The sequence below is a fragment of the Saccopteryx bilineata genome, chromosome 6 (assembly GCF_036850765.1).
Source record: "Saccopteryx bilineata isolate mSacBil1 chromosome 6, mSacBil1_pri_phased_curated, whole genome shotgun sequence".
NCBI lineage: Eukaryota > Metazoa > Chordata > Mammalia > Chiroptera > Emballonuridae > Saccopteryx > Saccopteryx bilineata.
In genome coordinates, this window is record NC_089495.1 from 138,936,647 (window position 1) to 138,950,788 (window position 14,142).

Consider the following 14,142-nt stretch of genomic DNA (forward strand, 5'->3'; position numbering starts at 1 on the left):
TCCCGGTCAGGGCACACAGGAGAAGTGCCCACCTGCTTCTCCACCCCTCCCCCTCTCCTTCCTCTCTGTCTCTCTCTTCCCCTCCCGCAGCTGAGGCTCCATTGGAGCAAAAGATGGCCCGGGCGCTGGGGATGGCTCCTTGGCCTCTGCCCCAGGCGCTACAGTGGCTCTGGTCGTGACAGAGCGACACCACGGAAGGGCAGAGCATCGCCCCCTGGTGGGCGTGCCGGGTGGATCCCGGTCGGGTGCATGCGGGAGTCTGTCTGACTGCTTCCCAGTTTCCAGCTTCAGAAAAATACAAAAAATACAAAAAAAAAAAAAATAATAACGCCCCTATTGCAGTTATGATTCAATGGAGAGAGATGTAACAAATTCTTCCAATAAATTCCCCATTAAATCAGTAGCCACTAGGTAACTTGTAGACTCAAAATAGAGAATTTTTATATTGTTTTTGGTAATGAATTTGTCTCTTAGCTTGAATTAAGAGCAATTACATAAAAACATTTTCTGATTCTTATAATATCATTTGAGATGCTTACATAGTCAACATCTTATTGGTGATTTAGCCACAGAAATCTTTCGTGAAGTGCCGTATTTCATGAGATCGAGCCCAGCCCCTCCTGAGCGGGTCACGGTGTGGCAGCCACATGTGCGCTCTCTACGAGGCTCCTGGCTCAGCTGCTAATGGGAGCTTTCAGTGACCTCTCTTTGTCTCTGCTTTCCTGTCTGTAAATGGGGCTGATGATGATTATAATATTCAAATGAGTTAATGTTTAGAATAATGCCTGGCTCAGAAAATGCTAAATATGCATTAGGATATGCTGGGCACTAAATCGTTTCTTCCATAAAAGCAGTATTTTGTGGTAAAATTATGTCCATGTGACTACTGAAGGATTGGCTGCTTTGACTAAAATAATAAAAGACGCCGAAATTAGACAGCTGAGGCACCTTGGGTGGAATTCACCAGCAGGAAGTGGAAGGCAGACACGCAGGGCTGCTACAGAATGCCACTGACGGGGTTAATTTTAGACACACAAGAGCTTTCCGACCTCCTGGGATTGTTACCGTAACCTGTAGTGAGCGGAGTATCTGAGAGAGTCCTTTGTTCCACTCAGAAGGGTGTTGGCTGTCTCATAGCAAAATACTTAAAAGACCTGTCAGACTTAGCAATGAGTTACCTTTTTGCCTTTTAGACAAAAAGGCACATAGTCCTGTGATGAAAGGTAGCTGTCAGTAGTATAGTACCTGGAAGATACTTTTCAAGTTGTGAATACACTTAATTTGTCCCTTCGTGGCAAGGGGAATGTTTTAACAAAGTATGCAGCTGAATGGCTGGGTGTGCTGACTGGCTTTGTATTTATGACCACAGATGTCCAGGGACCTCTAATGCTGCCTGACAAGTTCCCAGGTTTCTGATTTAACTCTCTCATTTCCCAGAGATGTTACGTCCCTGCTCTCTCCACATACCCTGTACCATACCCCCTACTTCCATGCCCAGCTGTGACTTGCTTCCCACTCAGAAAAGTCCTCCACTGTGTTCCTGCCAGTGCCTGTGTCTGACTCACATGCCCCCCTGCTACCTCCGTGGATCCCATCCCCTCTCCCCAGCTCCTTGATGGCCCCCTGAAACCATTCTCTTTCCTTTGCACCATCATTTCCATCTCTCTGAGAGGTTCGTTTTCATCAGCTTATAAACATCTTCAGCAAGCCAAGAAACAAAAACAGACAAATCCATAAACGTCTGATCTGATAAACATTAAGTCAGATTGTGTAACTTCCAATGGCTTCCCCAATTTCTCCAAGTCAAAGTCCTTGAAACTTACCCCCCCCCCCCCCGCCGCCACATTTTCTTCTCTCTTTTTAGCTCACTGTTCCAGTCACTCACTGACCTCTTTGCTGATATTTAAATGACATGGCAGGAAGCTCAGGACTCGGGGCCTTAGTGCTTACTATGCTCCATCTGCCTGGAATGACGTTCCCAACGTCACTCTTGCTTTCTTGCCTCAAAGGTCCCCTTCTTAGTGAGACCATTCTTGACCATCCCATTGAAAACCGAAAGCACAGTAGAGCTTCCATTCTCCTTTTCTGTTTTTCTCCTTGGTACTTAGCACCACGTATCATACCATATATTTCCTTACTCATTTTTGTTGCTCTTCACCATAATACAACCTCCATGAAAAGGAAGCAAAAAGGGACCTGCTGAATCCTGAGGACCTAATACAGCGCCTGCTTCATGAAGAAACCAGGGAGTAAAACGTGCCCAATGAAGGAACAATAAAAGCTAATGTGGCCTGACCAGGTGGTTGCACAGTGGATAGAGCATTGGCTTGGGATGCGGAAGGACCCAGATTTGAGACCTCGAGGTTGCCAGCTTGAGCGCGGGCTTATCTGGTTTGAGCAAAGCTCACCAGCTTGGACCATGGTCAAGGCACATATGAGAAAGCAATCAATGAACAACTAAGGTGTCGCAATGCGCAACAAAAAACTAATGATTGATGCTTCTGATCTCTCCGTTCCTGTCTTTCTGTCCCTGTCTATTTCTCTCTCTGACTCTCTCTCTGTCTCTGTTAAAAAAAAAAAAAAAAAAAAAAAGCTAATGTGGTAAGGTACCAAAAAGCTGCAAAATTAATATTGATATTTTAGGAGGAAAGATCAGGCTTTCTATCTATCCTTTCCTCAATTGAGGAGGGGTGGGAGAAGAATGCAAAAGCTTTCTGACTTATAAGGACAATGGGTCATTTAGTTTTAACTATAGAATAAAGGTTGTCTGAGGAACTTCTTTTCTCTTACAATAAGAGACAGAATTTTCATACCACCTTACATTGATTTTGGCTCTTCCTCCCTTACTGAAATCCTGAGAGTAACAAACCTCTAGGCAAAGGAGGGGAGATAGACACTAAAAGATTTGTAAATGTCCTTGATTGTATTACCTTGAAAGTTTTAATTTTTTCGTGGATCCCCTAAACAAATGTTGTAAGTTTGTTAATGATTGTGCCATGATGTCATGCTCCCCCCCACCTGTGTGTAATTAGGGGTATATAACCAGCCCCTGAAATGTATCTGGCACGCATGATTTGGGTCTGCAATGCCGCATGTTAGCCATATGCGGCCGTCATATTTAATAAATCTCCTCCTTTAATAAAACCCTTCAAAATTCATCTGGACTTGGTGTCTGTAAAGCCAGTAGCCACAGCCACCATCACAGCCGCCTGGCCCATGAAGGTTCAGATTTGATTCAGACAGACAGTAATGAAACAATGGAGCCAAGAACTGGTGGGCCATTACCTTTCATTCTAGCTTGCTCCTGGCGGGCAAGAAATACACACAGTGGGAAAACACTTCCCTTTCCATTCAGGGCTCCCAAAGCCACTGACTTACCTGAGTTTCCTAGAATCAAAGGTTTCTACCTCACCAGTCTTATTCACCTCTCTTCCCCATCTCCTTCTCTCTGCACAAACTCTGCACAAACTGGCTTCTTCAACACTCCGCCATCTTGGCTGCTTCTCTTCTGCTCCATGTAACCTTTCTCTGCTCTCCTTGCAATGCTAATTTCAGGAACCAAAGAGAGCAAGCCTTGGTCTGCACCATTTTATAGTGTAGAAATCAAAACATTTAATCCAATATACAAACAAGGAAGTCTCTGATACAAAGTCACTTGTCTGAGGCATAATGGGATTCCTCATGAGAGTGCACCACCCCACATCATGCAACAGTCAAGGGTGTGGGGAAAAGCTTAGTTTTAAAACTAAGCCTAAGGCTATCACGACCCTGCTTGCTTACAGCTTGTCTCCCACACTCAATGCAAACTATAAGTGAGCAAACATATATATCATATTTACAAACTTATTTGACCAACAGTGTCTCTACGTAAACTCGCGAAGTAAGGTACGGATACTTTACAACACTAATTTGTGAGCACTTAGGTTGAGGCTCAGCAAGGGGCTCACGAGCAACAGGGAACTTTTGCGGAGGAAACTGAGGCATAGGGAAGCAGGAAAGCCGTTGTGAGAAGCCCAGCACCCTGTGTTCTTCCCTGCAGAACCCCGAGTCCCCCGCCCGCGCGTTTAAAAGCCAGCCTGGAGTGGCGAGCTCCCTGGCAGCCTGAATCAGTAAGCGAGTCTCGGAACTAACAGCTGCCAGAACAGAGCGAGATCGGACCAGCTCGGTATGGGGCACCGCCCAGTTTGTTACTGGTTTGCGTCCGTCCGTTATCTTTGACTTGGAAAAGGATGCTGTCTGGGAGGGGGATGCAGGATTGGCGAGATTGGCTCCGCCCCCGGAGCGCGCCGAGGCTTCCCAGCGGCCGCAGGAGTCCGGAATGCAAAGCCAAGGTCTCAGTTTCCTGCCGGACTGCTGCTCCTGCCGCTCCCGGAAGCTGCGCTCGCTGCCTGGGTAACGGGCTCCGGCGGCGGCAGCGGCGGTAGCACCGTTATGGACCTAGAGGAGGCGGTGAGCGGGCGGTGGACCGGGATGGGGCAGGGGTGCTGCGGGAGGTCCACACGGCGGGGCGGGAGGGGAACGAAGCTGAGGAAGGAGAAGGGGCGCAGGACGCCGACTGGCCACGGGGACGGCCACCGACCGGCCGGCAAAGGGATGGGGCGGGCAGACATGGAAGGGTGCGTTTTGGGGGAAGAGGATGTGGATGAAGGGGGGGGTGGGCGATGTCCTCTCCTCTGAATGTGCTTCAGGAGGAAGGTGAAGTTGTGGGTTTTGTGGGTGATCCACCCATGTGGCTCATCCTCTCTGGACAGGACCCCCCACAAGTTCCCCTTGATGATGGGGTGGGCAAGGGAAGGTGGGGTTGGAACCAGAATGCCCCCCAGTAACCTCTGGGATTCCTTGCCACCGTCTGCTGTCGGGACTCCGCATTTGGGTTTGGGGACAAACCAAGGCGTGGTAGTGATCAGTACGGGATTGATGGAAGCTTTACCCATTCGCCAAAATAACTTTGGCGTTCATTTTTGACATGCTGCTTAAATTGCCCGTACTCTTTGATGGCAGAGTATTCTATAGTTAGATCAACGATCATGTCAAACACCAAAGACCTGGGGGTCAGTAACTTAGTGACAGTCGAGGTATGTTTAGAAGCATTATGGAAACAGAAGGTCTACCTCATTGTAGGTGCTCAGTAGATGTTTACTGAATGATGCGTGGGTGACGTCTGTAATTGCTAGGGTGATGACGTTGATCAGGGTCACACCATTAATCTGTATTGCTATGAGTAGGGCTCCTGTCAGATTGAATGCTCATCACCTGGTTTAAATGGCTAGTACACAGGTAGTTGATACTCCTTGTGTTGCTGAATGAGTAAATTGAAACAACTGTAATAAAAATCTGGTGTCTTTGGGGTGAGTTGCTTGTTTTTAGCGTCCTGGAAAAAGTTCCAAATGGCATTCTATTTCTGTTTTTTAAGTCTTCTCTGTACTTAAATCTTGTCATCTCTTTTTCCTCACAGCATTTTCAAGGAATTTTATTTACTCACCTTTTCTTTCCATTTTGCCCCTACCACCTTTTCTTCACGCTTTTCCCCCTCACACATTGCATATTTTAGAAAGTTTTCTTTAATAGTTTAATTCCATTTTGAACCACTCAAGAAACTGAAGTGCTGTTCTCATTGCTTATAGATAATCTCTCTTATATATTTTCTATGTTCTATTTTATTTATTTATTTATTTATTTATTTATTTATTTATTTATGGGGTAAAACTGCTGGTCACCCTCTAGCAGAACTGCAGAGTTGAGGTACAATGTCCTGACTGTCCTCTTCTTCTGCTACAGAAAGAGTTCAGAGAGCGCTGTATTAAGTGTGCTGCTGTCTCCTGGGGTCTTACTGATGAAGGCAAATATTACTGTATTTCCTGCCACAACGTCACAGAAGTAAGTAATCCATCTCATCTACGAATTTGCTTGTGTTTTAAAAATTGCAGTTTCAGGCCCTGGCCGGTTGGCTCAGCGGTAGAGCATCGGCCTGGCGTGCGGGGGACCTGGGTTCGATTCCCGGCCAGGGCACATAGGAGAAGTGCCCATTTGCTTCTCCACCGCCCCCCCCCCCCCCCCCCCCCCCCCCGCTCCTTCCTCTCTGTCTCTCTCTTCCCCTCCCGCAGCCAAGGCTCCATTGGAGCAGAGATGGCCCGGGCACTGAGGATGGCTCCTTGGCCTCTGCCCCAGCCGCTAGAGTGGCTCTGGTTGTGGCAGAGCGACGCCCCGGAGGGGCAAAGCATCGCCCCCTGGTGGGCAGAGCATTGCCCCTGGTGGGCGTGCCGGGTGGATCCTGGTCGGGCGCATGCGGGAGTCTGTCTGACTGTCTCTCCCTGTTTCCAGCTTCAGAAAAATACAAAAATAAAAAATTAAAAATTAAAAATAGCAGTTTCAGCCTCCCGTGGCAAAGAATTGATCGAGTTGATCTATTTTTATTGGTCTTGCAGTACTCAAATTCCAAGAGTGTAAGTAGGCTTGGTGCTTACACAATGGTGAAGGAATTTGTAAGTTAGATTTAGGATGAGCTTTTGAAATTATGTTGGGCCATATGCATAGGTGATTTCCTGATTCAGACTATATAGTTTAAGGGGAAATAACTAAAATCGTACTTAGAAGGTGGTGCATTTCTTTTTATTAGTTAATGCTTACTTAAGAGTTTTTAATGTGTTGTGGTAGCTTAGAGGTTTGGAAAATGGAGTGTTAGAAAGATTGAGGACTGTTGTGTGTATTGGAAATATGCTTCATTATTATTTTATCTTTGTGCAATACCTTACAGTATTTTCTTACCCATTATTTAATTTCTTCTTCATACCAACCTGTGACATATACTATTATGCCTATCTGTTGATAGGGCAAGTATGGCTCACTAGTTGAGTAAATTTTCCAAAGTCACAGAAGCATAAAGTGTTGAGCCAGGACTTGAACCTAAATCTTCCGACTCCAATGTTCATTTTGCCCCACCACACCTGCCTCTTAGAGATTGTCACACCACCCTGCCGTGACCTAGATAATTGAAGGCTGGGAGTGCTAAGTCTTCCAGGGCAGTTTGGACAGCCTGCTCTTGGACAGGCTAAACATGCCAGAGCTCTTCTCTCTGGAAAAGGATTTCCTCAAAGTCTACAGAGCCAGGAAGGAGAAGATATTATTACCTTTACTCCATTGGCCTAAGAAAGCCACATTTGGGACAGATAAAAGTAACTGTAGATTTCTGCTTTTGGCCAAGGAGTAGCAGAAACCAGATTTACCTTCCTACCCAAACAACGAAAGCCTGGAAAAATAGCTGAAACAAGCAAAAAAGACATTTGCCTTGAGAAGATTTAGCTTGCAACATAGTCACACAAGAGCTTTTCCTTGAGACACTCATTGTCCCTCCGTCTGCAGTGGACGTTCTCATGTCTACTTCCATTTAGTCGCCCAGAATATTTAAGAGGGAAGGGCTCCTCTGATGAAGTGGTTGGAGTGATGGATGTGTTCATCATCCTGATGGTGATGGCCTTGGATACACACACACACACACACACACACACACACACACACATATCAAATTGTACTTAAACACATGTCATTCGAGCCTCTGCTCTGGCACGTGCTGAGCACTGTCAGTTTTACCCACCATTGCGTGTGCCCCAGCAGTGCAAATGTAAACATGTGAAGGAAGCGTGTCTACACGGATCAGCATCCTATTCCTATAGAAATCAAACTATTAACTAGTTGCTTCTTTTCTGTCTTTGATGATGTGTTTATTTATTTCTGTCTGATAAAATCTGCTGCAGTCATTTTCTTACCTTGTAAGATCCTAATACCATTACCTGGTTCCACATATGAAAGGCCCTCAACCCAAATGGAGTAACTTGTCAAGAATGTAGCATTCTTTTTTTTTTTTTTTTTTTTTTTAATTTTTCCATTGATTTGAGAGAGAGAGAGAAGCATCAGCACATTGTTTCACTCAGTTCCATTTAGTTGTGTACTCATTGAGTGCTTCTCGTACATGCCCATACCAGGGGGTCAAACCTGTGACTTCTGGTGTGCGGGGTTGACACTTTACCCTGTGCCAAATGGTCAGGGCCAAGAATGTTGCATTCTTGAAAGTGAGCAACATATTTATAAAGGCCAAGAACTTGACTCAGTGCTTACCATATGATAGACAAACTGTGTTTTCTTTTTTTTTTTTTTTTTTTTTTACAGAGACAGAGAGAGAGGGATAGACAGGGACAGACAGACAGGAACAGAGAGATGAGAAGCATCAATCATTGGTTTTTCTTTGCGCGTTGCAACACCTTAATTGTTCATTGATTGCTTTCTCATATGTGCCTTGACCGCGGGCCTTCAGCAGACTGAGTAACCCCTTGCTCGAGCCAGCAACCTTGGACTCAAGCTGGTGAGCTTTTGCTCAAACCAGATGAGCCCGTGCTCAAGCTGGTGACCTCGGGGTCTCGAACCTGGGTCTTCCGCATCCCAGTCCGACGCTCTATCCACTGCGCCACCACTTGGTCAGGCCAAACTGTGTTTTCTAATCTCAGTAGTTACTCTTGGCTTCCTGGCAGTCCAGGCGTGGTCTTCATATAGAGTGTGATGTGACAGGTGCTGCCTGGAATGTGGCATTGTAGTTGCAGATGTTGAAATCCAGTGGGTGAGGAATGGCTGATTAGACAGGAGTTACATCTATGAAGATAAGTCATGGTACGATTTTCCCCATTTCTCTGCCCCTTGCACTGCCCTCCGTTGTACTCTGTGTATCATTCTCAACTCTGGATACTATACTTCCTGGAAAGAGCCTTCTGAAATGGTCAAGGAGTTAGATGTTTCTCTTGGTTTATTTTATGCAGGAAAAACTTTGTCGGGCCTTAAATCTGGCCAATTTTTAAAATAGATATTCTTGCAAGTATTTTGCGAGTATTTAATAAAAGTTGTAGGCTAGAATTGTGTGAGTTTAACAGTTTTTTATGATTATAAGAGCAAATTTATTATAGAAAATTTGGAAGTTATGAAGATGAAAGTTAAAATCAATCTCAATACACAACATTTCAATGTTTCTATTTAGTTTCTTTTTTGCTGTGTATGGGAAGGGGATGTGGATGAGTGCTATTGAATCTTTTTCTTTTGTGACAGAGACAGAGTCAGAGAGAGGGACAGTGGGGACAGACAGAAAGGAAGAGAGATAAGACACATCAATTCTCAGGTTGCAGCACTTGAGTTGTTCATTGATTGCTTTTTCATAGGTGTCTTGACCAGGGTGGCTACAGCAGACTTGAGTGATCCCTTGCTCGAGCCAGCGACCTTGGGCTCAAGCTGGTGAGCTGGCGACTTCAGGGTCTTGAAACTGGGTCCTCCGGATCCCAGTCCAATGCTCTATCCACTGTGCCACGGCCTGGTCAGGGTCACTTACTTATAGCTCTAATTTAAATATTAGGCTTTTTCTACCTTTTAGTTATTTCACATTTTGTCTAGTCCAGGTTTTAAGCCTTTTTTCCCTGCCTTCTCTTTAGAAGTTGCACATGTCTCTGCTGGGTGACTGTGTTGGTGTGTATTCTGACATGTCTTACATTCTTACTGTAGCTAGCCCAGTCCATTAGAACTGCTTTGAATATGGCACCGGAGACTTTAGGTTTGATTTGAAACAATTAAAAATTTATTTGAAATAAAAGTATATTCATTTGACAGACATTTATTTAGTGTCTACTATATTCTAGTCACTTGAGTAATTTTGAATGACAAGGCAACAAAAAGGTTAATCAGAGTGTTCCAATTTATATGATTTTCCAAAATGTTACCATTATTCATTCTGGCACTCACAATTTAGTTCATTATACAGTCATCCCTTGCCATATCACGGTTCACTTTTTGCGGTCTCACTGTATCGCAAATTTTTAAATTGTATATATCTAATTTTATATTGTAGCTTTTTTGCTATATCGTGAGATTTTGCAGTATATAGGTATTTTTATATAGTTATTTTAATTATTTTTGCAGTAAAATAAGCATTTTCTAGCCTAAAAAATTGAAAAAAAATAAAAATATTAATTAAAACATATTAAAAGAATACTAAATTGAAATAAAGCCGTAAGTGTATATATATAAATAATAAAATAAATATAAGGTTGCTACTTCATGGATTTTCGCCTATTGCAGGGGGTTCTGGAACCTGACCCCCGCGATAGATGAGGGACCACTGTAGTTCCAGCGCATGGTTGGAAATAGATTGAGGGAGATGTAAAGCTAACTTTTTAATGATATGTTTCTGTTTCCTGCAGAGATCGAAGGAAGTTTTGAGCACTGAGCCTATTCCTAACACTAAAATAAAAGCCATCAACCGGGGACTTAGAAAGAAAAAAAAGCCCGGTAAGCTCTTTCTTCATGTGTCCTTGGCAGTCTTCAGGCCTGCTTTCACCTTCGTGTTTGGGGATGTGGAATGGGATGTCAAGTAGATTCCAGGAAATTGCCAGCATGTTAAGCAGGTAATCCAAAGTGGAATTAAAGTAGGTAATTATCGATGGTAAGATTGGAAGCAAATGTTTTAAAGCCTGTTGTTTTTTATCCTGCTTATGATTAGGTTGCTCTCCCAAAGGAGCAGCAGTTATACGGAAGAATGATAACAGAAGGAGCATGTCTCTTTTTATCTGTTGGCATCTGTTTTTCTGTTCTGTATTTATCATCTGTTATGAATATGATTTTCTGTACTTTAAAAGAAAATGTTTTTCTGACCTGTGGTGGCGCAGAGGATAAAGTGTCAACCTGGAAACACTAAGGTCGCCAGTTCAAGACCCTGGGCTTGCCTGGTCAAGGCACATATGGAAGTTGATGCTTCCTGCCCCCCCCCCCCTCTAAAATGAATAAATAAATAAAATATTAAATTTGTTTAAAAAAAAAAAAAAGAAAATGTTTTTTTTTCTAAAATGATTCAGCTGGAATTGTCAGGTTAGGTGAGTTAAACCTGATATTCAACTTTTAGAAATCCATTTCTCACATTGAATTGTGAACACACCCCTTTAAAAAAGGGGAGGTTATTTTCCCTTAAAATAGCTCAGCCTGGGTGTGCTTTGAAAGGTAGTCTATTTCATTAATCCAGTGAGGACATGAATTAACCATTATTGAGAAGAATCTGAGGTAAAGTCTATCTGGTACTTTTTATTACTGTGACCAATCTTACCTAGGACCAGATCCTCAAGTTTGAAACCAGGCTAATGATAACGACTGCTCCTCCATGTTATAGCCTTACAGATACACACACATGAAATAAATATGTACAAATGTAATATGCTTTCTGTATGAAATATTGTAAATTGACATTCTTAGGTGGGTAGCAGAGAGAATACCTAAATGCTAACTTCTGTTCCTTTTTAACCTTTAATAGTGACCATTTTGATTAGGCTAAAACCTGATTAATTTAAATTAAATTTTATTAGGGTAAAGCCTGATACATTTGGACTTCACCTGTGTAAATAATTAAAAGGTATAGTTTGAACTTCAATTGCAGCAGGAACTTAGGTGCTTTACATTAGATGTCAAGTGTCTTACATGCAAGCTATTTGACCTTAGTTTCTTCATCTGTAAGATGCAAGTGGTGATGGCATCTTATGTAAAATAGGACCTCAGACTCAGAACTTAACACAGTGAGAACAGTGTGCGGGGAGAAGAGAGAACACGGTGAGAAGAGTGTGGGGAGAAGAGAGAACACATAACAGTGTGTGGGGAGGGGTGAGAACAGTGTGCAGGGAGGAGAGAGAACATAGAACAGTGTGTGGGGAGGAGAGAACACAGAACAGTGTGCGGGGAGGAGAGAACACAGAACAGTGTGCAGGGAGGAGAGAGAACACGGTGAGAACAGTGCAGGGAGAAGAGAGAACATAGAACAGTGTGCGAGGAGGAGAGCACATGGTGAGAACAGTGTGCGGGGAGGAGTGAGAACATAGAACAGTGCGAGGAGGAGAGAGAACACAGTGAGAGTGTGCGGGGAGAAGAGAGAACACGGTGAGAACAGTGTGCGGGGAGGAGTGAGAACATAGAACAGTGTGCGAGGAGGAGAGAACACAGAGTGTGCGGGGAGAAGAGAGAACAAGGTGAGAACAGTGTGCGGGGAGGAGAGAGAGCCCGTGTGTTCAGGTTGAGGCACTTCAACCCCCTCAGCTTTCACTTGAAGGATGCATCAGAGTGACAGGTGGTTTGTTTTACTGGTGTACAACCTAAAACCCTTCCCAGAAACTGGGTTAGTCAGCTGGGGTAGGGGAACCTTGTGACACTGAGGTAAGAGAGCGAGTGGCAGCCCTATGACATTCTGCATGCCAGAGGGGATCCTAGAGTCATAGCAACAGATTTCAGAAGTTATATGTAAAAAGGCTGATAACCAGCTTTTCAAAAAGTCCAGTATTTGTCCAGAAAGGAGGGATAAAATATCAGGGTCTTAACAGATTTTAACATTTTCTGTAACTGGTGGTGTGTTTAAACATGTAGGTCCTGTCTGTTGTGGTGGCAGACTTCTTCCCAGGCTCTCAGGACTGAAGAGAAGAACCTAATTGTAATGCCTAGAGCACACCTGGTACCTAGGCGGAGCTCTATAAGCATTTATTTCTTTGCTTTCAGTTTCTCCCTGTAACCATTTTCAGAAAAGCAGAATGCCACTGAGCGGTGTGTTTTGGAATGTTCTTACTGCCCTTTCCTAGACCTTGGACCCTTACATCCTGGCTTTTGTTCGTTCATTCTGCAAAGACTCACTGTTCCCGTTCACTGTGAGTCTGCACAGGGGAGCAGTGACTGGACACTGAGGGTTCCCCATTCAGGACGCCACTGGGCGTTGTTCAGTACCGTGCATTTTTAAAACTGATTTCATTTTTTTAACATGGTGACTGTAATGTTTGGCTTTGGCATTTGTGTATAGATTTGCTAGGTTGGAAACAAAACTGGAAACCTTATTCAGGGATACAAAAAAATTCCAGTTGCAATGTGTAAAACACAGCTGTAACTATGTGGTAGCATGCAGTGAGGAAATTAGGAATGCAGATGTCTAAAGCTTATTTGTCATTTAGAGAAAGGCTGGGATTGGTACGTGTGCGAAGGTTTCCAGCACATACTTTGCCAGCAAGCAGAAGCCTTAAAGACCCTTGGCATAGGCCCAGAATTAAAGGTAAGTCCATTTGTGTCTAGATGTTAGGTTTCCACTTGGTTGTTTGGTTTTTGTGGGGTTTTTTTGGATTAAAAAAAAAATTTATTATATTTAATGCAGTGACATTGATAAATCAGGGTACATATGTTGAAAGAAAACATCTCTAGATTATTTTGACATTTGATTGTGCTGTGTACCCCTCCCCCAAAGTTAAATTGTCTTCTGTCACCTTCTATCTGGTTTTCTTGTGCCCCTCCCCTCCCCCAACCCCTCTCTCCTTCTGTTTTAAGAACAGTAATATTCTGCTCTGGCTTGATAGCTCAGTTGGTTAGAGCATCATCCTGATACACGAAAGGTTGCCGGTGTGATCCCTGGTCAGGGCACATCCAGGAACAGACTGATGTTCCTGTCTCTCTCTCTTTCTCTTTCTCTCTCTCTCTCTCTCTCTCTCTCTCTCCCCCCCCTAAGAATAGTAAGATTTAGAGTGAAACTAAGGAGAAAAGTAAGAGTTATTGGTAATAACACTATTATTTTTTGTGATTTTTAGAAAAACTTTTATATGTTGATTGATATCTTAGAAAGAAACATTGATTTGTTGTCTCACTTATTTATACATTCATTGAATGATCTTTTATGGGCCCTGACCAGGGATCAAACCCACAACCTTGGTGTATGGAGACTCTAACCAACTGAGCTACCCTTTAATCCTTTTATGAGACTAGCAGTTCCTAAGTGTGTTCTACAAGATGTAAATAAGCAATGATATATATATATACTTTTTTAAATTCAGTGAGAGGAGGGGAGGCAGAGACAGACTCCCACATGCGTTCTGATTGGCATCCCCCCCAGCTGGCAAGCCCACAAGGGGGTGATGCTCTGCCCATCTGAGGCATTGCTCCATTGCTCAGTAACCGATCTCTTTCTTAGCGCCTGAGGCGGAGGTCAAGGATCCAGCCTCAGCACTCAGGGCCATATAGCTCAAACCATTCAAGCCATGGCTGCAGAAGGGGTGAGGGTGGGTGGAGGTATGGAGAAGCAGATAGGCGCTTCTCCTGTGTGCCCTGATT

The 14,142-nt window shown here is 43.9% G+C and overlaps 1 protein-coding gene across 3 annotated transcripts in view; it reads left to right on the top strand.

Annotated features, from left to right (window-relative positions):
* The first annotated feature begins 4,376 nt into the window (after positions 1-4,376).
* Positions 4,377-14,142, top strand: part of TAF1B (TATA-box binding protein associated factor, RNA polymerase I subunit B) — a 74,530-nt gene continuing 64,764 nt past the window's right edge. For all 3 annotated transcript variants that reach the window (XM_066234614.1, XM_066234617.1, XM_066234616.1), the window contains exons 1-4: positions 4,377-4,449; positions 5,779-5,877; positions 10,230-10,317; positions 12,999-13,096. In XM_066234614.1, the coding sequence (XP_066090711.1) occupies positions 4,432-4,449; positions 5,779-5,877; positions 10,230-10,317; positions 12,999-13,096 (303 nt within the window). In that variant the 5' untranslated portion in view covers positions 4,377-4,431. The remainder of the gene's footprint in view (positions 4,450-5,778; positions 5,878-10,229; positions 10,318-12,998; positions 13,097-14,142) is intronic.